Source organism: Osmerus mordax, chromosome 14, assembly GCF_038355195.1.
Source record: "Osmerus mordax isolate fOsmMor3 chromosome 14, fOsmMor3.pri, whole genome shotgun sequence".
NCBI lineage: Eukaryota > Metazoa > Chordata > Actinopteri > Osmeriformes > Osmeridae > Osmerus > Osmerus mordax.
The window spans coordinates 13,686,240-13,711,428 of NC_090063.1; the positions used below are offsets into that span (position 1 = coordinate 13,686,240).

At 49.1% G+C, this 25,189-nt stretch overlaps 4 protein-coding genes across 4 annotated transcripts; 1 reads left to right on the forward strand and 3 right to left on the reverse strand.

Moving 5' to 3' along the window:
* Positions 1-428: 428 nt before the first annotated feature.
* tmem144a (transmembrane protein 144a) lies at positions 429-3,919 on the reverse strand. Its single transcript, XM_067250306.1, has 12 exons — positions 3,683-3,919; positions 3,425-3,580; positions 3,221-3,343; positions 2,789-2,888; positions 2,625-2,705; positions 2,342-2,423; positions 2,183-2,259; positions 1,948-2,066; positions 1,707-1,826; positions 1,488-1,585; positions 1,336-1,389; positions 429-961 (listed from the first exon to the last, which is right to left on the reverse strand). The coding sequence occupies exons 1-12, from the start codon at positions 3,774-3,776 to the stop codon at positions 878-880; spliced, it is 1,188 nt and encodes a 395-aa protein (XP_067106407.1). The 5' UTR covers positions 3,777-3,919; the 3' UTR covers positions 429-877.
* A 344-nt stretch (positions 3,920-4,263) lies between these two features.
* Positions 4,264-6,227, reverse strand: spcs3 (signal peptidase complex subunit 3). The gene is made up of 5 exons (XM_067250308.1): positions 5,989-6,227; positions 5,292-5,367; positions 5,042-5,116; positions 4,793-4,908; positions 4,264-4,656 (listed from the first exon to the last, which is right to left on the reverse strand). Exons 1-5 carry the CDS (start codon positions 6,129-6,131, stop codon positions 4,524-4,526), a joined length of 543 nt encoding a protein of 180 aa, XP_067106409.1. The 5' UTR covers positions 6,132-6,227; the 3' UTR covers positions 4,264-4,523.
* Positions 6,228-7,151: 924 nt separating this feature from the next.
* Positions 7,152-12,444, forward strand: asb5b (ankyrin repeat and SOCS box containing 5b). Its single transcript, XM_067250307.1, has 7 exons — positions 7,152-7,304; positions 9,239-9,318; positions 9,481-9,588; positions 9,682-9,832; positions 9,915-10,049; positions 10,484-10,675; positions 10,868-12,444. The coding sequence occupies exons 1-7, from the start codon at positions 7,181-7,183 to the stop codon at positions 10,993-10,995; spliced, it is 918 nt and encodes a 305-aa protein (XP_067106408.1). The 5' UTR covers positions 7,152-7,180; the 3' UTR covers positions 10,996-12,444.
* Positions 12,445-14,143: 1,699 nt separating this feature from the next.
* Positions 14,144-23,797, reverse strand: wdr17 (WD repeat domain 17). Its single transcript, XM_067250805.1, has 28 exons — positions 23,675-23,797; positions 23,411-23,594; positions 22,997-23,227; positions 22,622-22,873; positions 22,347-22,478; positions 21,995-22,176; positions 21,498-21,666; positions 21,215-21,306; positions 20,784-20,866; positions 20,507-20,593; positions 20,075-20,239; positions 19,640-19,842; positions 19,237-19,386; positions 18,574-18,704; positions 18,312-18,437; positions 17,977-18,132; positions 17,610-17,674; positions 17,322-17,454; positions 17,056-17,147; positions 16,802-16,901; positions 16,485-16,624; positions 16,062-16,173; positions 15,802-15,943; positions 15,529-15,631; positions 15,341-15,442; positions 14,966-15,064; positions 14,408-14,591; positions 14,144-14,263 (listed from the first exon to the last, which is right to left on the reverse strand). Exons 1-28 carry the CDS (start codon positions 23,795-23,797, stop codon positions 14,144-14,146), a joined length of 3,858 nt encoding a protein of 1,285 aa, XP_067106906.1.
* Positions 23,798-25,189: the final 1,392 nt, after the last annotated feature.

The following is a 25,189-nucleotide window of genomic DNA, read 5'->3' on the forward strand; positions in this document are numbered from 1 at the left end:
GGGTTCCATTGGTAAAAACACAGACACACACAGTCGCCATGCCCCCACCCTTGACCCGGCCTGGACAGCCCTCTCTTTATCCTCTCACAGGCACTGCTGTGTGTGTGTGTTTGTGTGTGTTGTTCTGGGGATGCTGGTGCGTGCCACCACAGAATCAAAGAGCCTGCTCATAATGCTGGGTATCAACACTGCCTAAGGATCTGTGTCAACACACACATACACACACACAGGAAGAAAGGCAGCATTAGAGTATTTGAACAAGGTCTTGGTGGGAGACTGATGGACTACTGTCTCTGTCCAGAGAAAAGGCAACCATAGCAACTGCCCCAGAATGCAACACTGTGTGACCAGCTGTGATAGCTAGGTCAGAGTTCATCTGCCCCACACCACTCAGACACAGCTGACCAGGTAGTATTAAACAGGTTGATTTATTTCCACACTCAAAACCGCTGCAGTACTCCTGTGTCTCACGTTAACACCACACACACACACAGTGTGACATGCACACACTCTCAAACGTACCCTCTCAGAACATAAACACGCACTCTCTCACAAATAAAAACACACACACACACACACACACACACACACACACACACACACACACACACACAGACTGCCTCTCAAACACAAAGATCCACAGTTTAATGCATTCTCTCTTAAGAAACCCCCAGATAAACAGGCCCTCAGTGATCCATTATAGTCCCTCTGTGATTCATTATGGTCCCTTATAGTCATTCAGTATCAAATGCCCCCAGTGTCCCACATCCCTGCAGAGGAGCTGCTACAGTGAGATAAACAGTCATTCAGATAAACAGTGATTCGGATAAGCAAGGATTCCCCGCTCTTCTGCACCCCCTGGTGGTCGGACATGGCGCTACCCCTTGGAGAACGCCGTCAGCAGGGCTCCTGCCAAGACCAGCGAGAAGGCTGCTCCCAGAACCATGAAGTTACAGCAGCCCTGGAGAGGAGGGGAGAAAAGTGAGGATGGGAGAGGTGCAAACAAAAAATGAAAAGACAGTGAAAGAGAGGAGGATGAGAGAGGGAAGTAGAGGGGGATAAGAGATGGAAGGAGAGGGGGATAAGAGAGGGAAGGTGAGGAGGATAAGAGAGGGAAGGAGAGGAGGGTGAGAGAGGGAAGTAGAGGGGGATAAGAGAGGGAAGGTGAGGAGGATAAGAGAGGGAAGGAGAGGAGGGTGAAAGAGGGAAGGAGAGGAGGATGAGAGGGAAGGAGAGGAGGATAAGAGATGGAAGCCAAGGATGGATAAGAGAACAAAGGAGAGGAGGATGAGAGGACAGAAGAAGAGGATAACAGAAGAAGGGAGAGGGCTTCACCTTCACTTCCTTAAAGACCAAGACTCCCCACAATGCAGCAATTAGACCAGGACCCTGAAACACGCAAGTGCATCACACATTACCAGTTACCGTGGTCATGTGGGGAAGCTACAGTTGTTACCATGGTGATGTTGGGAAGCTACAGTAGTTACCGTGGTGATGATGGGGAAGCTGACCACAGCACTCAGGTAGGTGTTTGCCAGAAACCAACAGCATGTGGCCACTCCCCACATTACACCTGACACGAAGCCTATGGACAAACACACCTTAGACCTTGGTATGCGTGTGTGTATGACAGGTGTTGGTCTTTTTGTGTGTGTGTGTATGTATATGAGAGTGTGTGTGTGTGTGTATGTGTGTGTGTGTCTCACCAGGCAGCACAGCTCCAGGGTAGACCTTAGGTTTGTTCTTCATGACAGCACAGTAGATCAGGAAGTAGACAGTGCTGGTCAGGAAGATCCCACTGAACTGGGCAAACACATAGTCCAGGTCTGCACACACACAGAGAGGGGGCTGTTGGGTAATGTAGTGTTGCAGTTCATTGAAAGGTGGTAGAATGGTTAATGTAGCACTGTAGTTCATGGAGAGGTGGTTGATGGATAATGTAGTTACCAAACTGGCTGGCACCAGCGAAGGGACTGTGTGGCTTGTCAGCATGGTTCTTTATGTAGAGAACCGGAATGAAGGAGGACCCGTAGAGAAGACCTGCTACAACTGCCAGAAAGGACCCCCTGGAGGGGAGTGAAAAGGAGAGGGAGAGAAGGGGGAGGGGGAGGAGAGATGTTACTAAGGGGGAGGAGGGATGGATCGACACCCTGTTGTGATCGAAGGAGAGAGCGGTACGTACACCAGGCGTTTTTTCCGAGGGGCCAGTCTGTCCACCCACGACTCATCCGACATGGAGCCGCCGTCCGAGTTCACACACTGCACACACACACACACACACAGTCAATAAAAGGTGGATTCATGACAGATCTACACAGAGAGGTGTGGATGACTGACTCACGCTGTCCACCAGCAGGGGCGCCTCCTCTGGACTGGAGGGTTGTCTGTTCACATCACTCTTCACGAAGAAGAAGGTCAGCGCACTGAGGGAAGACAACACACACACACAGGTGAGGAATTACACCACTGAATATACACACTGAGGCTCACACACAAGCACACAGACCAATACAATCACACACAGACCAATACAATCACACACAGACCAATACAATCACACACAGACCAATACAATCAGACACAGACAAATACAATCAGACAAATACAACCACACACTGGACTACCTGAGTAGACAGAGTGCAGCTCCGTAGTAGTTGAGTGTTGGTTTGGCCACCTCCTCTGGATCTATACCAAACCATCCAAACCTGTACACACACAGACACACATCACCCACACAGTTACAGCATGGGAAACAGAGAGTGTGTGGTGTGTGTGAGTAGGAACGTACCTGGAGCTGGCCCAGCCTATCAGGAGGTTGAATGAGGCCCAGATCAGGAGCCCCATGCCCAGGCCTATTGTCTTCACTATGGGTACTACAGTGATGTTACCTGGACACACACACAGTTTACATTACAGGAAATAGATTGTGTGTGTGTTTGTAAGTTTGTATTGTATTCTGCTTTAATCTACTTAGGCTCTCCTCCTCTCTCCTCTCCTTTCACAGAGTGTGCGTATGTATTAATATGATGTGAGGTCCAACAGGTAGTAGTAATGGCTACTTTTTACTTAAGTATATGTCAGAGCCCAATACTTCTTTACTTTAACTTGAGTGAAAAATTGTAGTCAGAACTTTTACCAGTCTTTTTAAACATGAGTATCTGTACTTCTACTTGAGTGAAGGATGTGTGTACTTTTGCCATCTCGTGTGTATGTACAGTACCTGTAGCCCAGACGGCTCCTCCAACCATAGCTAGGGGCCAGAAGTCAGGTGATCCCAGGATGATGTTCACCACCAGAGACACACTCCAGATCGCTGCACACAACACCCACTGGAAAAACAGGCCTGACACACACCCACACAATAAGTAGCCTGCAGAGATCGTTCACTCTATCGCTGTAAAAACTTTAAATAAAAAAATCTTACCGTCTCCGGTGTTGATTTTCTTCACCGGGACAAAGTTACTTCCGTAAAAAAACACGGCCACTCCACATGATATGAAACCATACGCCAACTCGGTGGAATTTGAAGAATTCGTCATAAGTTGGACCTGTAGATTCCAGCTAGTGGACTCTACCGTACCTGGAAGAACGTTATGGATGATAAACCAGCTGTAAGTTAGCTTGTAGTTTTACGGTTAGCTATAGAAAGGTTAAAACAAAGCCAGGGACGACCGTAGCCTACCTTGTTGTAATACAGGACTTGCATCCTGAATACATTCCGCTGTCTCGCCACATAAAGTTGCCAAAAGCAAAATGCTGCAAACCTTTATTAACATGCCGGAAAATATCTAAGAACCGGTCTATTAGCAATCACCCAATACAAGAATGTGCTCCAGATTAATACCAGGCCAAATGTTTTGTTTGGCGGTGGGTTTACTTGCAAAATTACAGAAAGCAGCCACATAAGAACATCTTCGGGAGCCGGCAGAACTTAGAGACGTAGACGTAAGCTTCCGTAAACATCAGCAGACAGCTTCAGTGTACACGTGATCTATGTTTTTTTCTTTTTTTATCTATGGGGATCGGTTCATTCAAAACCACACATTTGAAGTCAGCAGTACTTAAAGGGCGGTTTTAACAGCCAGCAAAAAGAAAATGACCACGTTTCCATTCGTCGTGGAACAGACTACAAACAGGCCAGTACACTTCATGCAACACAGTAGTGTTTGACAACATTATTATTAATATTATCATGAAGTGAACCTCTCATACCCACACTAAGGAAGTTACTGCACTACACCAAGTTTCAACATGAACACAAACTGAACCAGCAGGTCCCAAACCTGTTTTTTTATTACAAATCATACCAGAAGAGTTAACAACATTTACAGACAAAGTTATGAGGATCGATACAGGTAGGATGGTGGTTGGAGGACATGGAGGAGACTTGTAGAGGGCAATAGGGTGGTAGGCAAGGGTTGGGAGGTCAGGCAGGTATGGAGAGGGGGGAGGGGGAGGTAGTGGGCAGATGGAGGCAAAGGTAGGACGTAGGTGGGGGCAGTCAGAGGGCAGGTAGGTGTTTGTTAGTAGCTCTTGGTGGTCTCGTATGTGTCAGGGAAGGGCAGAGAGATGTGTCCAGATCCCTCCACAAGGGGCAGCATCCCAGCGTTGGGGACAACGTTCCATGACAGGGTTAGGGTGATGTTCTTATTGGCTCTGCTCAGAGAACAAACAGACAAGACACAGTTACCATGGAGACATGAAAGCTATTGTACCATGATGCCATTACCAGGGAGATATGACATCTAGTGTACCTGAGACGGTTACTGTAAAGAAATGAAAGACGGCTCACCTGAGGCCGTTTCCATCGTCAAAAAAGAAGTATTTAGACTTGGTTTCTCTGAGGTTGAGCTTGGTGCTCTCTCCTCTTAGGACGATCTTATCCCACAGAACCACCTGGTTCAGAGCCTGGGGAGGAGGGGTGGTAGGGATGAGTGTACAGGACTTAGGTGTGGGCAGGATGCCTTAGAAGTAGTAGGTATGTGTGTATACATGTAAACAAGGTGGGTGAGTGTGACTGCATGCGTGTGTGTGTGTTTACATTGGTCCTGGTGGCATACTCTGCAGACAGATACAGGAAGAGTTGCTTCACGTTCCAGTCGAATATGGGCCTCAGATGTATAGGAAGTTAAGGTACACACACACACTGGGGGGGGTCTGTTTTACATACACCTACACACACACACCAGGCGCGCGCACACACACACCAGGCATGCATTCTCTCCCACACACACACACACACACACACACACACATATATGTGCCATGTGACTGTAATAGTGGGTAAGGATATCAGCTGAGAGATCAAACGTGATGAAGCCTAGGTCACTCCTCTCTCTCGGCCCTGTAAAGTCGTCCACACTTTTACTGGAGGGGGGAAGAATGGAGAGATGGACATTAAGGTTAATGAAAGAGGTCCTCAGGACTAAACAGTACTCCAATAGTTTTAAACGGAACATGCATACAAAATGGAAGTTCTCCATGGTTCTGTATAAAATGTTATGTTCTTCGTTTCAATGCTAGGGATATTCAATGGAAATGTTCTGCTCCGTGGTTTTGTACGGTCCATATGGCAGCTCAAAGCAACGTCAAAACAAAGCGCCCTTACTGACGTGCTTCTCAGCCATTGGTTAATACAGTTTAGAGAGAGAACTGCTGAGTTACAGTGTGCTTACTTGCTGTCTAGTAAAGGTGGTTAAACGTATCTTTTTCAATCTATTCAATCCCATTCTGTTCTTTTGGCTGTGTGTCAATGTGGCTAGCGTGCTATGTGCAAATATGTTGATTCCTGCTTTCAAGCCATTGATGATGCTCAACGTTAGCATAATTGCTAGCTAGCGCAAGCTAAGTTGAGACTGCAGCATCTTTCACAGTGTTCTGTAATCAAGTTCCTGGGTTCAAATTGCGTCCTTCCTAAAAATGCGACGCTCTTTGACATAGCTGAAGTATAGTCGGGTCAGGCACATTCATCGCGATAATAACACTCACAGCATAACTCGGGATACATGGATGTCCACTGGCACGCTACGGTCTTTAAACGCAGTTGTGACGAAACAGCCGAACGTGAGCGCAGCCATTACGCTTAGGGAAAAGGCAAAGAGGGAATTCGCCCTCGAAAGTACAGTATTCATATTACTACACTCCGCTGAGAGTCCACATTCATATATTAAGGTAAAAGTATAACGGGTACGCTCATCTGTATCAAAGCAGGAAGTGTTGAACACAAGGAAGCTGTATTCTTCGCTGCATACAGCAGCAACATAATGCGACGAAGAGCACTCCGCTGCCCTCGTGTGTTATAATCTTAGCGTTGCATTGTGTTCATGTCGTGTAGGACTCGAAACCCAAAACCTAAACTCATAGTCAGAACTAACCTTTTATCCTTTGTCATACATTGATTTATATGGTTATATTTATATAACGGTTTATGGTAGTACTTGAGTGTATATTCTATTATGTAATTAAGCCCCCCCCACACACACACTGTACACACACACATTCAGCAGCGTGCGTCTGTGGTGAATTATGTTTTGTTGACACTGATGCTGGAGATACCGAGATTACTGGATATCCCATAATAGCAACTTTACCATTCTCCTCACAGGACCTTTATATTCCCTTGCTTGACAGTTATGTCCCGTAGTAACATCTGGATATCCCTTAAGACCCGGATCCTATAGGAACACCTCGGGTCTCACATACGCACCTGAGGTGTCCCATAATAAGACTTGGATATCCCATAATAATACATTTATATCCCATAGTAAGACCTGGATATGCCATAATAAGACCCGAATATCCTATAATAAGACCTGGATATCCCATAATAAGAACTGGATATCCCGTAATAAGACCTGTACGTCTCATAAGCTCCAAGATCAGATGCCTGCTCCCCAGAGATCACATATCACCGGGACAGAGCACGCACGTGACTCCCGCTAACCGTTGCCCCAAGCACAAGCTTTGTGCTGAGCTGAGCCCAGCAATAAAACACTGCATATAAATAACTCAGTGCCATTACCCGCGCGTTCCAACCCCCCACGAACTGCCTCGCTGCCAGTGGCTCGCATGTGATCGTGCGAACGAGTGAAGAACAACAACAAACCAACGGCCAATCAGAGAGCAGAATAGTCCAGTCTCGTGCTCCCTACTGCAGCAAGAACGGATAACGGAAACAAACATGCCCGAAGTTCCAGCAACGGAGACCGAACCGTCTGTCAAGGCGCCGAGGAAGCGGCCTTTACAGACCACAGAGGATTTCACCGTAAAAAAAAAGTCTCGATGGGGCATTCTCACGAGCCAAGGTCAGTAACGCAGTTAGGTTAGTTCTTCTGGCTTGTGCAAGTGCAGCTGACAGAGTATAAAGGATGGTGTTCAGTACAGAGTAAGATGGTGTTCAGTACAGAGCAGGTTGGTGTGTTTAGTCTATAACAGGTTAGTCCTGTCATGTGTTCAGAATTATAAAGATCAGTTTGGTGTTTGAACCAGGGGAGTTGCTTGATGTTGAAGCAGCAGAGCAGGAACATCATGGTACTGTTTCCTCACGTACAGTGTTACATAACGTTATTAACAAGAAAGATAAGATGTCACATGGGCTTATTTATGTTATGGTAGATTAGCTGGTCTCTCTCTCTCTCTCTCTCTCTCTCTCTCTCTCTCTCTCTCTCTCTCTCTCTCTCTCTCTCTCTCTCTCTCTCTCTCTCTGTCTACCTCTCTCTCTCTGCATCTCCACATATATTTCTTTCTATCGGTGGTCCATGCCTCTCTCTCTATGTCTCTCCCTCTTGCTGTCTCTACGTCAATCTCTTTCTGCGTCTCAGTCCACATCACTTTCTCCTTCGGTATCTGTCTACGCCTCTGCCTACAGCCCTCTCTTTATCCCTCCCTCCCTCTCTCTGGCAAAGGATTATGGTCGTAATACGGCTGGAATCAGAAGTCACATGCTGAGAACACACCTAAAATATTCATAAGCAAACTAGATAACCAGAGATTCTAACTGTACTGAAGCAATAACCCTGTACTAGAGGTAATAACTGTACTAGAGGTACTAACCCTGTACTAGGGACTAACTATGTACTAAAGGTACTAACTCTGTACTAGACTACTCTTTACCAGAGCTACTAACTCTTGCTGGGATAAGATATTATTCTTCCGGCACAGCCTGTCCTCACCAGTGCATACATCCTGGACATTCCTCAGAGCTCACAAGCAACACCTGGAAACCATCTTGAGAAGGAGAGTATTGTTGCCCTTCTCAAGATGGCTGCCTGTGTGGACCAAGCAATGACACAAGTTCAGCCTTCCTAAGATGACTGCCTGTGTGCTCCCATCACTGAAAGATAATTTTGACCTTCCTAAGATGGCTGCTATGCTTCAGCTGGTCTGTTTACAATCAGTGTGCATCTAGACCAGGCTAGAAGACATGTCTTATACATACCAGTGGCTAGATGTCCCCTGGGGAGATGGAGATATGGGTAAGTACACACACACTATTTATGATAGGTTCTGTGTCAGGGAGGATTAGACATGTGTGAGTATGTGTGTAGTACTGTGTTTAGTATGGTGTGTGTGTATGTGTGTGAGTATATGTGGGGAGTATTCTGGTATGGTGTGTGTGTGTGTGTGTGTGTGTGTTGTTCCGCAGCAGGAGAGCAGGGATTGAACCTATGGTGAGTGCTGCTGTTGTCCTCCCAGGCTTGGCAGATGGCAGTTCTGGTGGAGCTAAAAATAGACCAGTGATTTACTGAGGGAGTTCTCCTTCTCTCTGCATTACGCTATAGACTCTCCCTATACTACATTGCACTACATTACCACTGTCTCCCTATAACTGCATGTATGACATTATAGTACTGGCTACACTACACTGCGCTATACTACACTGTAATTGGAGGATGTTTGAGGTTGCTGGTGCTGAAAGATGACAGCAGAGCAGTGTGGTCTTAATGGGTGGCAGGCTACGGTGATTGTAGTCAATAGCACCCTCGTGTAGCGGCTACTGTTACTGCAGGCTGCTGTAGGACAGGCTACAGATAGCCTGTAGAGCAGGGCACATGTTTGCTTCCTAGCCAACTATTGTATTGAATCTGTATGTATAATGCATTTATCGAATATATCCCCCCCTCTTCTTTACAGAGCGTATTAAACTAAACCCCTCCTCCCAGGAAAAAAACCTCACTTTTGTTTACGTATTCTAAGTATGTATCTCCGTGTCTGTCCTACCCCCACCCCCTCCTTACAGGTTCGTGGGCAGACCGCTCACCCCTGCACGAGGCAGCATGTCAGGGACGACTTTTAGCCCTGAGGACCCTGCTGTCTCAGGTACGCTGTGTGTGTGTGTGAGTGTGTATGTGCGTAAGACCCTCACAGCCCTGCTCTCCCAGGTCAGCATCCCACAGTACTATTATGAATGCTGGTCAGTGTCCTTCAGTACAGTGTCCTTCTGAATCAGGAGATGTGAATGATTGTGTTCTCTCTCGGCAGGGTTACCACGCCAACATCATCACAATAGACCACGTGACTCCTCTGCATGAAGCCTGTCTGTCGGACCGGGTGGCCTGCACTAGAGCGCTGCTACAGGCAGGAGCTAACGTAGGACACACACATGTATACACACAAACGCACACTCACTTTAACCCATACAAACACAACAACCCACACACTAATATGTGTGTGTGTGTCCAGGTGAATGCCACTACCATAGATGGTGTGACCCCTCTGTTCAACGCCTGCTCGGCTGGCAGTGCCAGCTGTACCCAGGTGCTCCTGGAGCATGGAGCCCAGGCCCAGGCATCCCCCTGCCAGCCCTCCCCCATCCACGAGGCTTCCAGCAGAGGTACTCACCCTGGGACCACTGGGACTAGTCTGGAGCACATAGCGTGGTGGAGTGTGACTAGCGTGTTGTTGGCGTGTTGCAGGGCGGAGTGCGTGTCTGGAGGCGTTGGTTCGTTGGGAGGCAGATGTGGATTACATAATCCCTCACCTGGGCACTGCGCTCTACCAGGCCAGCCTCTCTAAACACCTGGTCTGTATCAGGCTGCTGCTGGATGCAGGTACGCTGTCTGTCTGACTGTCCATCTGTCTGCCTGTCCGTCTGCCTGTCCGTCCGTCTGTCTGTCCGTCCGTCTGTCTGTCCGTCTGCCGGTCTGTCTGCCTCACTGTCCGTCTGCCTGTCTGTCTGTCTGCCTGTCCGTCTGCCTGTCCGTCCGTCTGTCTGTCCGTCCGTCTGTCTGTCCGTCTGCCGGTCTGTCTGCCTCTCTGTCCGTCTGTCCGTCTGCCTGTCTGTCTGTCCGTCTGCCCATCTGTCGGTCTGTCTGTCTGTCTGCCTTTTGTGTGCCTCTATAGGCTTAATCTTCTAAAATCTGCTGTCACAAAATCTGCTGTCACTGTCAAAATATGCTTTGCACAAACTGTGCACAACTATTTGTTTCCGATAACTAATTATTGATTGTTGTTGTTGATGAATCTGTGGCGTTCTTCCCCCAAGGTGCAGACGTCCAGAAGGGTCGTTACGAGGACACGCCCCTCCATGTGGCGGCTCAGGGAGACAGCGAGGAGCTCGTTTCCTTGCTGCTGGAGTTTGGAGCCAACGCCAACGCCAGGAACACTGAGCAGAAACGACCGTTGGAGACAGCGCCCCCTAGTGGACTGGCAGAGGCAGCATTACTGCAGTTTGAAGGTAGTTAACTTAGCACAACACTACTGCAGTTTGAAGGTAGTATATTTAGCATGACGCTACTGCAGTTTAACGATAGCTAGCTAGCTTAGCATTACGGAAATTTGAAGGTAGTTTGCTTAGAATCAAGGTACTGTAGTTTAAAGCTAGCTAGCTTAGCACAACTGTAACTGACGAGAACTCTCTTGCCTCCAGCGGCCCCCAGGTCCTTGCGCCAGCTGTGTCGCCTCAGCATCAGAGAACAACTAGGACGCCGCAAACTCAACCTCATCCCTCAGCTGCCCCTCCCCAGCCTGCTGCAGCTCTACCTACAGCACCGATAGACCACACACACACACACACACTAGCACATAGATTTATAAACACAGACACACACACACACCCCACAACATCCCCCATCTTCACAACACACACACACACACACTAGCATATACGACAGAGGGCTGAGACACATACAATGTCAGAGTCTGTGACCAGAAAGGTCAAGTGACCACGTTTGTGCGTTTCATTCACAACCGAATCAACACAAAAGTTGGAGGACGTTGCTCCGTTTCGCCCTCTCCTCCGGGAGCTGCTTCGCCGCGCCCGTTTAGCCTCGTAGGTCTGTACGTGGTGCCCAAAGAACAAGAAGAAGAAACACATATCTAACACGTCTCCCGGAGACCAGCTCTCCCTCGCTCTGCATCACCGTTCGCTCTCTCCCTGTGAGCCCGGCCGGCTCAGCTTGTAAGCATGGCGTGGCGTTACCTGATGGCGCTACCTGATGGCGCTACCTGATGGCGTTACCTGATGGCGCTACCTGATGGCGCTACCTGATGGCGTTACCTGATGGCGCTACCTGATGGCGCTACCTGATGGCGTTACCTGATGGCGTTACCTGATGGCGCTACCTGATGGCGTTACCTGATGGCGTTACCTGATGGCGCTACCTGATGGCGTAACCTGATGGCGCTACCTGATGGCGCTACCTGATGGCGTTACCTGATGGCGTTACCTGATGGCGTTACCTGATGGCGCTACCTGATGGCGTTACCTGATGGCGTTACCTGATGGCGTTACCTGATGGCGCTACCTGATGGCGTTACCTGATGGCGTTACCTGATGGCGTTACCTGATGGTGCTACCTGATGGCGTTACCTGATGGCGTTACCTGATGGCGCTACCTGATGGCGCTACCTGATGGCGCTACCTGATGGCGTTACCTGATGGCGTTACCTGATGGCGTTACCTGATGGCGCTACCTGATGGCGTTACCTGATGGCGTTACCTGATGGAGTTACCTGATGGCGTTACCTGATGGGGAGCAGCCGTGCTGCCCATCCACGGGAGCGTGCCGCGGGAAATTGTCTAAGGACTCCAACCCACGATCTATCCGTGAGGCGGCTGGTGTCGCTGTCCATGGTGCTTGAAAGCTGTGCGGACGTTACGACACACATACATACATCAACACACACCTTAACACACTTCTCTCCATATTTGTTTGTTATTGTAACAAAATAAGTGCATTTACTACTCCGACTGATCCTCTTTCTTAATCTTATCTCTGTCTGTCTGTGGCACACACACACACTTGAACACACACAGCAGCTCTGTCTCACAAACACATTGTACAAGAGAGAATATCGTTCAAGTCTTATCGTCATATTCTATGAATGATGCTATGTTTAACTATTATTTATATAACTCATCATGCTGAACAGTGAAATGTGGATTGTTGACTCCCAAATGTACAGTATTTTTCTTTTGCCAAAAATTAAACTAAATTGAAACCGGTTTCTTTGTGAAGTAGTTTTTTCTCTCAGTGTTGGGTTAGGACTAGTAGTATTAATTCAGGAGGTCGGTCAGGGCAAGGATGGTGAGGTTGATGTTGGAATAATTAGATGACAGATCAGATAGACACAGATAAAATCAGATGTGGACAGCAACATTTTCTTCCTCTTTAATCAGTGTTTATAATCAGCCTCCTGTCTCAATAGTCTTTACGCTTACAGTTTGTGGTGAGCTTATGGTTGCTTTATGTGAACTGTACACGTCAATGTGTATAATAAATAAAAATACCTTCCTAAATACACTGCCAAACTTATCACATTCGTCAATGAGAATGTTTACACTGATGTATGACTGGATTGATACATCTCTATATCAGCATGATGAAGTATAGTAAAGTCTCTACATGTCAACATGATGTAGTATAGCAGTCTCTATATTAACATGATGAAGCACATGAGAGTCTTTATATTAGAACAACATTATGTAATATAATAAGAGTATATCAACATTGTGCAGTACAGTTAAGTCCCTATATCAACATTATACAGTACAGTAGATTCTGTATATCAACATTATGAAGTACAGTAGTCTATCAACATTATGAAGTAGAGTCTCTATCAACTTTATGTAGAATGGTTAAAATGATTGTTGCATTGACAAGTATATGATTGATTGTTACTTTGTTAAGGCACAACACTTTTTAAACAGTAAATTATCTGTAAATAACTCACACTTAGCTGAATGCTGTCGTCTGAATATCCACTGGTCTTAATAGAAAAGCTTACATATTCTAGAACATAGATCTTTATGGAGTAGCCTACATATTCTAGAGCATTGTTTTTTTATGGATTAGCTTAAAGAAAATAGTTTATCAGAACGTAATGAATGTTCAGAAACAGTTGAATAGACTAAGTTGTAGACGTGGCTGTTGAAGAAACTAAGTTACTGTTAAAGAAATACATGTTCTTCTTGTACGTCACTAGTAGTGTACATTTACCTCCTCTCCTCTCCCCTCTCTTCTCCTCTCCTCTCCCCTCTCCTCTCCCCTCTCTTCTCCTCTCCTCTCCTCTTCCCTCTCCTCTCCTCTCCCCTCTCCTCTCCCCTCTTTTCTCCACTCCTCTCCTCTCCCCTCTCTTCTCCTCTCCCCTCTCCTCTCCCCTCTCTTCTCCTCTCCCCTCTCCTCTCCCCTCTCTTCTCCTCTCCTCTCCTCTTCGGTCTCTTCTCCTCTCCTCTTCCCTCGCTTCTCCTCTCCCCTCCTCTCTATCCGTTGTCTGCCTGTCTGTCTGTGCTCTATAGAAACACCATCTAACCTTAAGCCTTACTGTAGCGTGCTACTCTTAAAGGGGATAAAATCTTGAAGAAGTAACATTCCAAAAGCTGTGTTCTAGAAGAGGCGCAGAGGAGGCTAGGAAGCTGATATGTTCTAGATTCTAGAATGTTACAGCTGGAACATTCTAGAAGATTTAACACTGGCGAGTGATTGGCCAGACGGCAGAACCGTCTGAGGAAAGCAATAAGACAACTGGGTTTGTTGATCACAATGATCCCTCTCTCATTATCTCTCCTCCCTCTCTTCTCTGTGATGCTCATCCCTTCATCCTCCCAGATAGAGGACAGGAGCAGGTGCACTCCATGCTTGTCATGTGAACTTTGCCCACGGAGGATGACCAATCAGATGTGTCAGTAGAGGGTGGGCGGGGTCTAGAAGGGGTTGATGCGTACTCCTGTTCCGAGTGGAGAGAAGGGGTTCACCTTGGCCCACATCAGAGCATCGTTCAGAGAGATGGATGACTTCCCGTCCTCCAGGAAAAACACTGGACCCTGAGAACACACACACATACGTACCCCCCCCCCCCCCCACACACACACACACACACACACATACACACAATCACAGCCAGTTTGAGCTTTGTGATTGGCTGTATGACTGACTGTATTCTGTTTCCGTTTGATTGACAGGTTTACCTGTATCCTGTTGCCAGTGAAGCAGGAGACTTGGACGTCAGAGTGGCTGGGGAGGTTGGAGCCTGTCACGTAGTCCGGCCCCTCCAGCCACAGGAGCCCCGTTCCCTGGATACGGATCTGCAGCTGAGAGAACTCCACCCTCTGGGCCTCCGACGGGGGGGTGCTGGGGGCCTCATCTGGAGGTCTGGCCACACACCCAGACACACAACACAGATACACACATTCACATACACATAATTTCACACAAACATGCACACACACAAACATATAGGTACCAACACGTATGCAAAAACACAACACATGTTATTGGGGGTCAGATGGCTGAGCGGTTAGGGAATCGGGCTATTAATCAGACGGTTGCCAGTTCGATTCCGGCCGTGTCAAATGACGTTGTGTCCTTGGGAAAGGCACTTCACACTACTTGCCACGGGGGAATGTCCCTGTACTTACTGTAAGTCGCTCTGGATAAGAGCGTCTGCTAAATGACTAAATGTAAATGTATTGGTGGCATGACACATAACTGAGGCTATGTATGTGATGTGTGTGTGTGTCACTGACGTGTTGAGGGTGTGTGTGCAGGCTCTCCAGGCCTCCAGCTCGACTGACAGCTGCTTGATCTGCAGAGGAACACACACCTCCCTCCTCTTCATCAGCTGGCTGTGGGAGGAGAGGGGGAGGCAGGAGAGGGGGAGGAAGAGAGGAAATAGGGTGTCTAAGTCATGTTAAGGGATTGGTATGGCACAGTGGTAGAGTATTTTACTGCAGATCAAGAGGCGATATGTTCAAATTCCCCCTGTATGTTGCTTTGGATGAAAGCATCTGCCAAATGAATACATTAGCAGTTTGACCAATATGCAGTTATGCGGTTACAGAAATAGAATGCCTATAGTTTTAATTGTGTATTCATACAGAGCTGAGGTCAGGGGTCAGTACCTGGTATATTCATACAGAGCTGGTACGATGCTGCAGTACTGTCTCCTGATGGCCAGCAATGCCCCAACATAACCACACAGAATCAATAGCTCACTACGCTGTCTGAAACACACATACACAAAGGTTACTTTAGAATTGTTGAAATTCTGGGTTTAAGTTAAGGGTCAGAGGTCAGGGGTCAAACCTACTCAGTACACTTAGCCAGAATGAGGCGGTCTGTCCTAATGTAGCTCAGCAGATCCAGGATGGGATGGACAGACTCTACCGTCCAATCAGAACCACTCAGCTGCTCTGTAGAGGCGGGACATGGGATTACAGCGATGAACTGCAGTTCCAAGGTAACACACACACTAACTTGTGAAGCACACACACTTGTATGTGAAACACACGCACACACACTTCAATGTGAAAAACACACACACACCTGCATGTGAAGCCCACACACACATGCTCAGGCCTACCCTTGACGTGTGCTATGCCTACGGACAGTGCATCCTCTGGCGCGGCACTGAGCAGGTGGAACCTGACAGCGTTGAAGACGTCTCCCTCAGAGAGAGCTGCTTCTGCCAGACTCTCACACTCCTCCACAGGGGGCAGGCCACACTGGAACAACACCAGGGTACTAGGGTTAGGGTGAGGGGGTAGTTAGGGTGAGAGTGAAGGTATAGTTAGGGTAGGGGTGGTTAGGGTGATGGGGTAGTTAGGGTGAGGGGGTAGTTACTCTCTTGTGAAGCTGGTTGATGTCGGCTGTGCTGCCAGGGTAGAAGGCACACAGCTTGGCCAATAGGAGCTGGTTATCTGGGATCATGTGGAGCAGGTCAGCGGCCAGATCCCTGCAGAAAGACAACGCATCAATACTGATCTATCCAAATACTAACACAGATAGTGATAGATCCATTCGGATCAGTACTGAAAGATACCAGTTAATAGATATGATCAGTGTTGATACAGACTGATACAGATCAAGACAGTCATTAGTGACTTGTGGTCCAGCTTTGGAGTGTATGACATGAGTTTACCTGTTTCCTACTGAGGGGAAGCTACAAGAGACAGAGACAACGGTGAAAGTACTGATGAAGATGAAGATGATGAAGCAAGACAGACCGAGTGTTCAGAGTCGAAGGTGGGTGTGGCCAATACTTACCATGTGGGCATGGTCATGTATTTTCTGGCCAATAGCTTGAGGACGTAGTGCGTGGCCTGATTGGCTGGTTCTCCGAGGACCGCCCCAACACACACAGCCAGTTCCAACTCATTCCCTCTGATCAGATTGGCCATAGCTAGCTGTGGAACACACACACACATACGCATCCAAATCCACACACACATATACCAGTACACACACACACACACATTTCTTTGATCAGACTGGTCATGGCTAGCTGTAGACACATACATGCACATTCACACACACACATTCACAAGCAAACACACCCGTGTGTGTCTCAGTCTTGTGATCACCTCAATGTTGTCCACAGCCAAGTGGCAGCAGGCTGCCAGAACTGCCCGGCCATCTTGAAAATACCACTCCGCCAGCTCCTTACACACCTTGTGTAGCAGCCTGGTACAGAGAGACAAATCAAACACACCCTCTAACACAGATACAAATAAAACACTATCAGTCCCACACTATCCCAAACACCCTAACTCTGACAGAACTTATGTGAAACTGCTCCTCCAAAGCCAGCTGCCCAGGAGAGTGCAAAGAAACATACCCATGGTAGGCTTCCAGGTCATCTGTCTCCGGGGTAACGGTGTGATTGATAGAGGAAGTGTGCGGCACGTGGATGTTGCCTTCACACGCTCCCTTATACATGTCAACAACAACAACAACAACATCAACAGCAACACCAACACAATACCATTACCACACGATAACGACATCATCAATGACAACATCCATCAATATCAACATTATGACGTAACAGTTACGTTATCAACGTCATTAACGACATGAACAGCGACAGCATGGGTGCGTTACCTGGGTGACCAGCAACGCCTCCTTCAGCTGACCTCTGGAGGTGAAGAAGGTCACTAGCTTCCTAACGTCACCCGTGGCGATGCAGTACGGAATGACATCATGGTTCTCCTCTTCCATCAACTGGTCAGCTCTCCTACAGCAGAGACAGGACTGGCTTAACCTTCTGAGCTGAAGGCTAGTCTACAGTGGGACTGGCTTTAACCTGCTGAGCTAAAGGTTAGTTTAAAAGGTCCTAGAACACAGGAGAATTATCGGTTCTAGATGGTTCTGAGAGGTTCTAGAAGGTACCTCTGCATGAGTTTCTTCCAGTATTTCATAGATACTCCTGGAGCCACAGATAAGGCCTTGTCCCACTGGAGAGAGAAAAAGAGGTGGAGAGAAGAGGGAGGACAGATGTGAGAAAGTACGGAGGGGGAGAGAGAGGAGAGAGGAGAGAGACGGGTTACGACCATAGCCAGCTGTTTGTGTCAAAAGGCAATTACAGGCAGCTTTAACTAAATGGTTAAACACACACACACAGACTGCTAAACACATACAAACACGCTCACAGATAATTACAGACACACACACACACAGCTACATACAGACGAGGACAAAAACAAACACACAGACACACAGGCGTAGACACGTACAGCACGTACACAAACAGACCCACCTCTCCCAGCTCCACCATGAGCTCACAGTATCTCTGGGTCTGGCCCAGTCTCAGGTGGATCTCTGCTGCGCTCCTCAGACGCTCCTCCTTGCTGGGGGCGCCGATGCCTCCTCCAAACTTAGACATCTTCACTATGGTCAACTCCTGAGCCTCGGACTGGGGAATACACAAACACACACACACACCGTTCAGTGATTGGTGGAGACCCAGCGTGAGAGTGTTGTTGATTGGTGGGGACTGTGCTGGAGTGCCATTGGTTGGTGGGGACTGTGCTAGAGTGTCATTGATTGGTGGAGACTGTGCTAGAGAATCAGTGATTGGTGGAGAGGACTCACAGTCTTGAAGCGGACCAGGTGTTTCATGTGCATGATGCTCTTGCCATAGCTCTGAGGCAGCAGGCTGTCGTCCTGCCCCATGATCACCGCCACCAGGTCCCACAGGTTGTGACTGCCCCCTGGAGGCTGGAGGTTAAACACACACAGCTGTGAGAGGCCTACAGGCCATAACCCCAACTGTACCCCAACTTCATAACTCCAACCACAGATTCTAATGAATAAAATGTGAAATATATGTAAAAACTAAAACTTGTCGTCTCACTGAGAAGCACTCGGAGAAGCAGCGAAGCTTCCTGGACGCCACCTCGCTGGTCAGCTTGTCCAGGTCCTGCTTGATGTCTCTGCACACTTTCCCACACAGCAGGGGGGGCGCTCCTGGTACCATGGCTCTGTCTGGGAACACATACACTGGTTAGAGCAGCTATTCCCAAACTGTTCCACTTAGCGAAAATATTTTTGCAGCCCCCCAACAACACAACCGTTCACTTAATTCACGCTTATCATCACACATGTTTAACAACACCATGGAAGCCAAACCGTTTGCTTTCACAGCAAAATGTATTTCAAAGAAGACAAAAGAACTAATGTGTGCATAGTGAATTGAAGTGGGTGTATGCAAGCGGAAATGTCAGTTGGGCTACCGTCAACGATCCAAGCATAACTATTGGCGTTTCGGTCATGATGAATTAAAGACAAAATATAATTTTTTAATTAGTAAGAATTTTTATCATCCTTTACCAACAGTATACATACATATTTTGATATTTATTTTCCCTATTTTAGTTTTCATTGGTTTGGCGGCCAACCTGCATTACCGTAATGGACCACTATTGGGAATCGCTGGGTTAGAGACACACAGGCACACAAACACACCTTCACACACACTGGATAGGCACACACACACTCCGCCAGTGAGCCGACCCACCAGTGTTGCCGATAATGTCGTCCCAGGGGCGGTCAGTGAGGATGTTGACCAGCAGCGGGCCTATCAGAGGCGTCAGCGACCACAGCCGGACTGTGGAGTCTCTGGAGCAGGACGCCATGGTGAAGGGCCTGCTGGGATGGCATGTCAGGCCTGTACGGGTACAAGGTCAGGGGTTAAGGAGTCAGGGGTTAAGGGGTCAGGGGTTGAGGCTAGATAAGATTGTGCTTGTACACGATCAAAGGTCAGGTGATGAGCAGATGGCGGTAGAAAAAGGGTGAGGGGTCAGGGGTGAGGGGTAAGGGGTAGACCAAACTGTAGTAGTACAGTGTTAGAGGTCAGAGGAGAAGACGGTGGTAGTATATGGTCAAAGGTCAGAGGTCAGGGGTCTGGGTAGTTTCCGTACCGTAGACGTCTGCCCCGTGGTCGTAGACGGTGTCCAGGCAGTTCCCGTCCCGGGTGTCCCACACTCTGATGGTGTAGTCCCACGACCCTGAGGTCAGCAGGTACGGAACCTCCGTGTTCCACATCAGGCCGCGGACCGGCGCCGTGTGGCCGCTCAGCACGTTGATGCACGCGTCCTGCGTGTAGTCCCAGATACGTACCGTCCTGGGGACCAACGTCTTCATCTCAGTCATCGTTTCAATCGTCCTCTTCATCATCATCATCATCATCATCATCATCATTACCTCAATCATCTCAATCATATTCATCTTCTTTATCATCATGTCAATTGCCATCAACCTTACCACCATCCTCATCTTATCAATCATCCTCATCATCACCATCATCTTCATCATAGTAGTACTCCACCTCTACATGAGGCGCAAATCAAACGTACCCGTCGTCAGAGCCGGAGCACAGGATGCCCTCTCGAAGGGGAGACCAGCGGACGTGGAAGACCTTGGCCAGGTGGCCGGTAAAGACCTTGAGAGGCTGGTCAGAGCTGGTGGCCAGGTAGTACACACGCACATTCTTATCCTCACAGCCTGTCGCTATCATGTCCCTGGAGAGGGAGAGAGAGATGGAGAGATATACATGGGTAAGGGTCTGGACAGTCTGAGGGTTAGGGTTTGGTTAACTGAAGATTGTAAAGGTCAGAGTTAGTTAGTTAGGTGGTCAAGGTTATAGTTAATCAGGATTAAGATCAGTTTGGGTTAGGATTAGTTAAGATTGATTAAGGCTAGGATTAAATAGGGTTAAGGTTCATTTGGGTGACGGTTAGTTATGGTTGGTAAATGTTAGGGTTAGTTTTGGCACTTTGAGGCCTTACTTGTTGTTCTGGCTCCAGTCACAGCCAAACACAGCAGAAGGGTGTTTGTACTTGTGAAGGATCTTTCCATCGATGGTCCGAATTATGCTAAGAACAAACACAGAAATGGTTACCACTCTGGGAAAGAGAGAGACAAGGGGGAGAAGGGCAGAGAAAGAGAGAGAGGGTGAGAGAGGGGAGAGAGACGGGGAGAAAGAGAGGGGAGAGAGGGGGGGGGGAGACAGAGGGGAGAGAGAGGGGAAGAGAGAGGGGTAGAGAGAGGGGGAGGGATACTGACCAAAATCCATCTCCACTGCATGTGGCAATCCTCTTTGAGTCCTTGTGACTCCATGCGATACAGAAGATTCCATTCTTCCCATGCTGTAAATTAGAGACAGGGGAAAGGGGGGAGGGAGGGGTAAGACAGCAGTGAGGGGGGGAGGGAGGGGTAAGACAGCAGTGAGGGGGGGAGGGAGGGGTAAGACAGCAGTGAGGGGGGGAGGGAGGGGTGGAACAGCAGTGAGGGGGGGAAATGCGGGGAGATACAGAGGACAGGGTGGGAGGGGGACAGGAGCGGGAGAGGACAGAAGGGGGCAGAGACCGTAGGAAGAGAGGGATGAAAAGAGAAAGAGAGAGAGAGAGGAGGAAAGGGCCAACAGTTACCTTTGTCACAGTAACCCGTGTACCCATCCCATAGTAGCCAGTGTTAGCATCACCATGGAAACTGACCTCATTGAAGCGTGTGATCATCTTGCCTTTCTTCACGTCCCAGATGAACGCTCCGTTGCGAGACGTAGCTCCCGCTATACAGTTCAGGTCTCCTTCAGGGAACACACACATACACACACACACCCCACAACCACACAGACGCACGCACACATACACACACCCCACAACCACACACACACACACACATGCATGCACAAATGCAGACACGCAACAGAGAGAAAGGTATTGACAACTTTACAATAAGTGTAATGCGAGTGTGTGTGTTAATGTGTTTGTGTCCTACCAGGGGCCCAGGACAGTGAATAGACCACGCCCTCGTTGCCAGGCGATGTGTAGACAGCAGTCAATGTGTTGATGTCCCAAACCTTGATGGTTCCGTCAAACGATGCTGTGGCCAGTAGGTTAGGGTCGTCCGGCTTGAACTTACAGTCGAATATGGTCTCAACATGACCCTGAAACAGCACAGAAATATGGTCTCAACATGACCCTGAAACAGCACAGAAATATGGTCTCAACATGACACTGAAATATAGTCTTCGCATTTAGAGTGATTTTAAGATACCCAACTGGATTCGAGATATATGGGAATACATGGTGTAAGGGTGTAGCTAGCAGGGCTAGATCATTTGACCGTCAATTAAGAGGTTGGAGAGGTTCAAACCCTCCCTGCTTTGGATGAAAGCATCTGCTAAATAAATACATGCATACATACTACCATCATATGTAAGAAATATACCCTCTAGGGTTAGAGATATCTAACATGTGGCCCCCCAGTCCTACCAGGTCTCTGAGGAAATCCCACTTCTTGGCCCCCATGTTGTAGAGTCCCACCCCCCCGTCCATGAAGCAGCAGACTGCGTGTCCGGGCGGCAGGGAGAAGGCCTGGTTCTGGGACAGGGTCGGGGGCGGCACCGCCTCGCTGGTGGATGACATGTGCAGGCTTTTTGTGGGGGAGCCCAGCGCTGGAACACAAGGAAAGGGAGGAGGGGGGAGGGGCACCACGGTTAGACCTGTAACATTTAACCTCTGACTCCTGTGTGACCCCTGTCTGACCCCTGTGTGACCCCTGTCTGACCCCTGTCTGACCCCTGTGTGACCCCTGTCTGACCCCTGTGTGACCCCTGTGTGAGGCAGTTCTTACTTTTCTTGGCGGGTGGGGAGTTCAGGACGTGCAGTGCGTGGAAGCCGGTCTTTTTCAGCTTGAAGTTGTCCAGAGAAGTCGACCGGGACACATTCCATATCCTCAGAACCCCCACCTGGGAGTCTGGAAGGAGGAGCAACACAATCAGTTACCTTCCAATGCTACTCCTAACCCCTGACCTCTGACCCCTAACCATTAAACCAAGTGATAATCATCCATGGAGCACTGAGCTGCAGACACTGCTATCACAGACCCCTGACCCTTACCTCCAGTGATGAACATTCCCGGGGCGCTGGGTACCCAGGCCAGACACTGCACGGAGGCAGCGGCGCTTGGGAAGGTGAAGGAAGTGATACAGGTCAGCAACTCTGAGTCCACCAATCGGATGCCGTTGTGCAAATTGGCCACCAGGAGGTAGTCTGTAGAGAGTGGGTCCCACTCCAACGCCGTCACTGGGTCCTCCTCGTCCGTCCCCTCCAAAGACTCCGGACGCAACACGTGCTTTTGGTTCTTAGTCCCTAGACAGAGGGCACAGGTGGGGTAAGCGTTAGATAGAGAGTATACCTTCCCATCTGTCTGTCTATCTGTCTACTGTTTAGCTGTCCACCTGTACCATGACTATGTCCCAGTCCATGACCTACCTGGTTGAAAGATGGACAGACTGCCGTCTGTGTGTCCGAACACCACCTTGCCTTTCTTGACAGGATGCCAGCGGAACAGACATATGTCGGACAGGAAGCTGTGCGCCTCCTTGTGGACGGTGACACCGGCGTCTGGCCCGCTTGTCACCCAGATGTAAAGCGGCCCGCGGTGTGACACGAACGCTACGCCTTCCCCGGCGTTCCAGCACCAGCTTACGGACGCTGGGATGCCTGCAAGACACACCCACAGAGGTCACACACACACACACACATACAGGTCAGACACACACACACACACACATACACACACATACACACATACAGGTCAGAAACACACACACGTCACACACACACACACCCACCCCCAGCCCTCATACAGGTGTGCGGGTAGCCCCCTCCCCCCACCGCCGGTACCTTTGGTGTTGTCCAGCCGCGCCACGGCCTTCTGCTCCGCCACGTTCCACACGATGAGGAGGTTGTCGGCGCTGGCGCTGGCAAACACCTCACTGTTGTGAGGACACCAGGAGATGGCCGTGATGGTCTTCTTATGCTCCGACATGATGGAGCGCAGCTTGAACTCATTATACCTGTGGTCCAACTGGAAGATTGGGGGGTGGGGGGGGAGTTAGTTATGGAACACATGGAAACACACACACACAGATACACCGACACACACACCTGGTATATGTAAATGGCCAGGGTGGCACAGTAGGCAAAGCGGTCTCCACTGGCAGCACACACATCTTTGTTCCAGGGCTGGCAGCCTGCAGCTAGCAGACCCACCTGCTTGACCTGGGACATGTTATCCTGCTCACACACCCATACACGCACACACACACCCACAAAGGCATGAACACAGAAAGGAAACCAACGTTAGTCTTGATTGAATATTCACAAACTATTCACGACTATTACCAACACTAAGAGTTGTCAACAACAATCCCGTATACAGCAGTATTAGGGGTGGAAGGGGTGATCAGACATGTGACTGTCTAGCTCTCCTTCCCTGACCCTCTCTCAATCTCTCCCTCTCTGCAGCCTTTGTACTTTCTCATTGCTACTTCTCCACCCTGAACACACAGCTATCTCCCCTCCCCTCCCCTCTCCTCTCCTCCCCTCCCATCTCCTCCCCTCCCCTCCCCTCCCCTCCTCACCTCATCTCCACCTTCTTCTCCTCCCCTCGCCTCCCCTCCTCTCCTCCCCTCTCCTGCTCTCCTCCTCACCTCATCTCCACCTTCTTCTCCTCCCCTCGCCTCCTCTCCTCCCCTCCCCTCTCCTGCTCTCCTCCTCACCTCATCTCCACCTTCTTCTCCTCCCCTCGCCTCCCCTCCTCTCCTCCCCTCCCCTCCCCTCCCCTCCCCTCCCCTCCCCTCCCCTCCCCTCCCCTCCCCTCCCCTCCCCTCTCCTGCTCTCCTCCTCACCTCATCTCCACCTTCTTCTCCTCACCTCGCCTTTCCTCTGCTCTCCTCCTCTCACTACTTTCATTGCCGGTCACTGTAAGTCCTAGTGAACCACAGCGTGTCTGTGTAAGTGGATACGTGCGTATGCGTGTTCATTGACTGGTTTGGTCTCATCATGTGGCACACGGGGGCGATGGAACAACCCCTGTCTGTAGCCAGGCAACAGCAGCCCTCTATTTCAATGACACACACAGACACACATGGGTATATATGCATGTCAGTGCTGTGTACCATGTTGTGTGCCTGTCATGCTGTCCTGTCTGATAATGGCAGAGGAACAATGAGACAGACGATAAGAACACACACATCATACACACATACACACACACATAGTGGTGGTAGGTGGTTGTGGAGAAGACACTGTCTGTATGCCAACAGCCGGTTGGGGTGGATGTGTGTTGGGGTGGATGTGTTTTGGGGTGGATGTGTTTTGGGGTGGATGTGTGTTGGGGTGGATGTGTTTTGGGGTGGATGTGTGTCGAGGTGGATGTGTTTTGGGGTGGATGTGTGTTGGGGTGGATGTGTGTTGGGGTGGATGTGTTTTGGGGTGGATGTGTTTTGGGGTGGATGTGTGTTGGGGTGGATGTGTTTTGGGGTGGATGTGTGTTGGGGTGGATGTGTGTTGGGGTGGATGTGTGTTGGGGTGGATGTGTTTTGGGGTGGATGTGTGTTGGGGTGGATGTGTGTTGGGGTGGATGTGTGTGTGTGTGTGTAATAGGACAGCTTTGGCGGG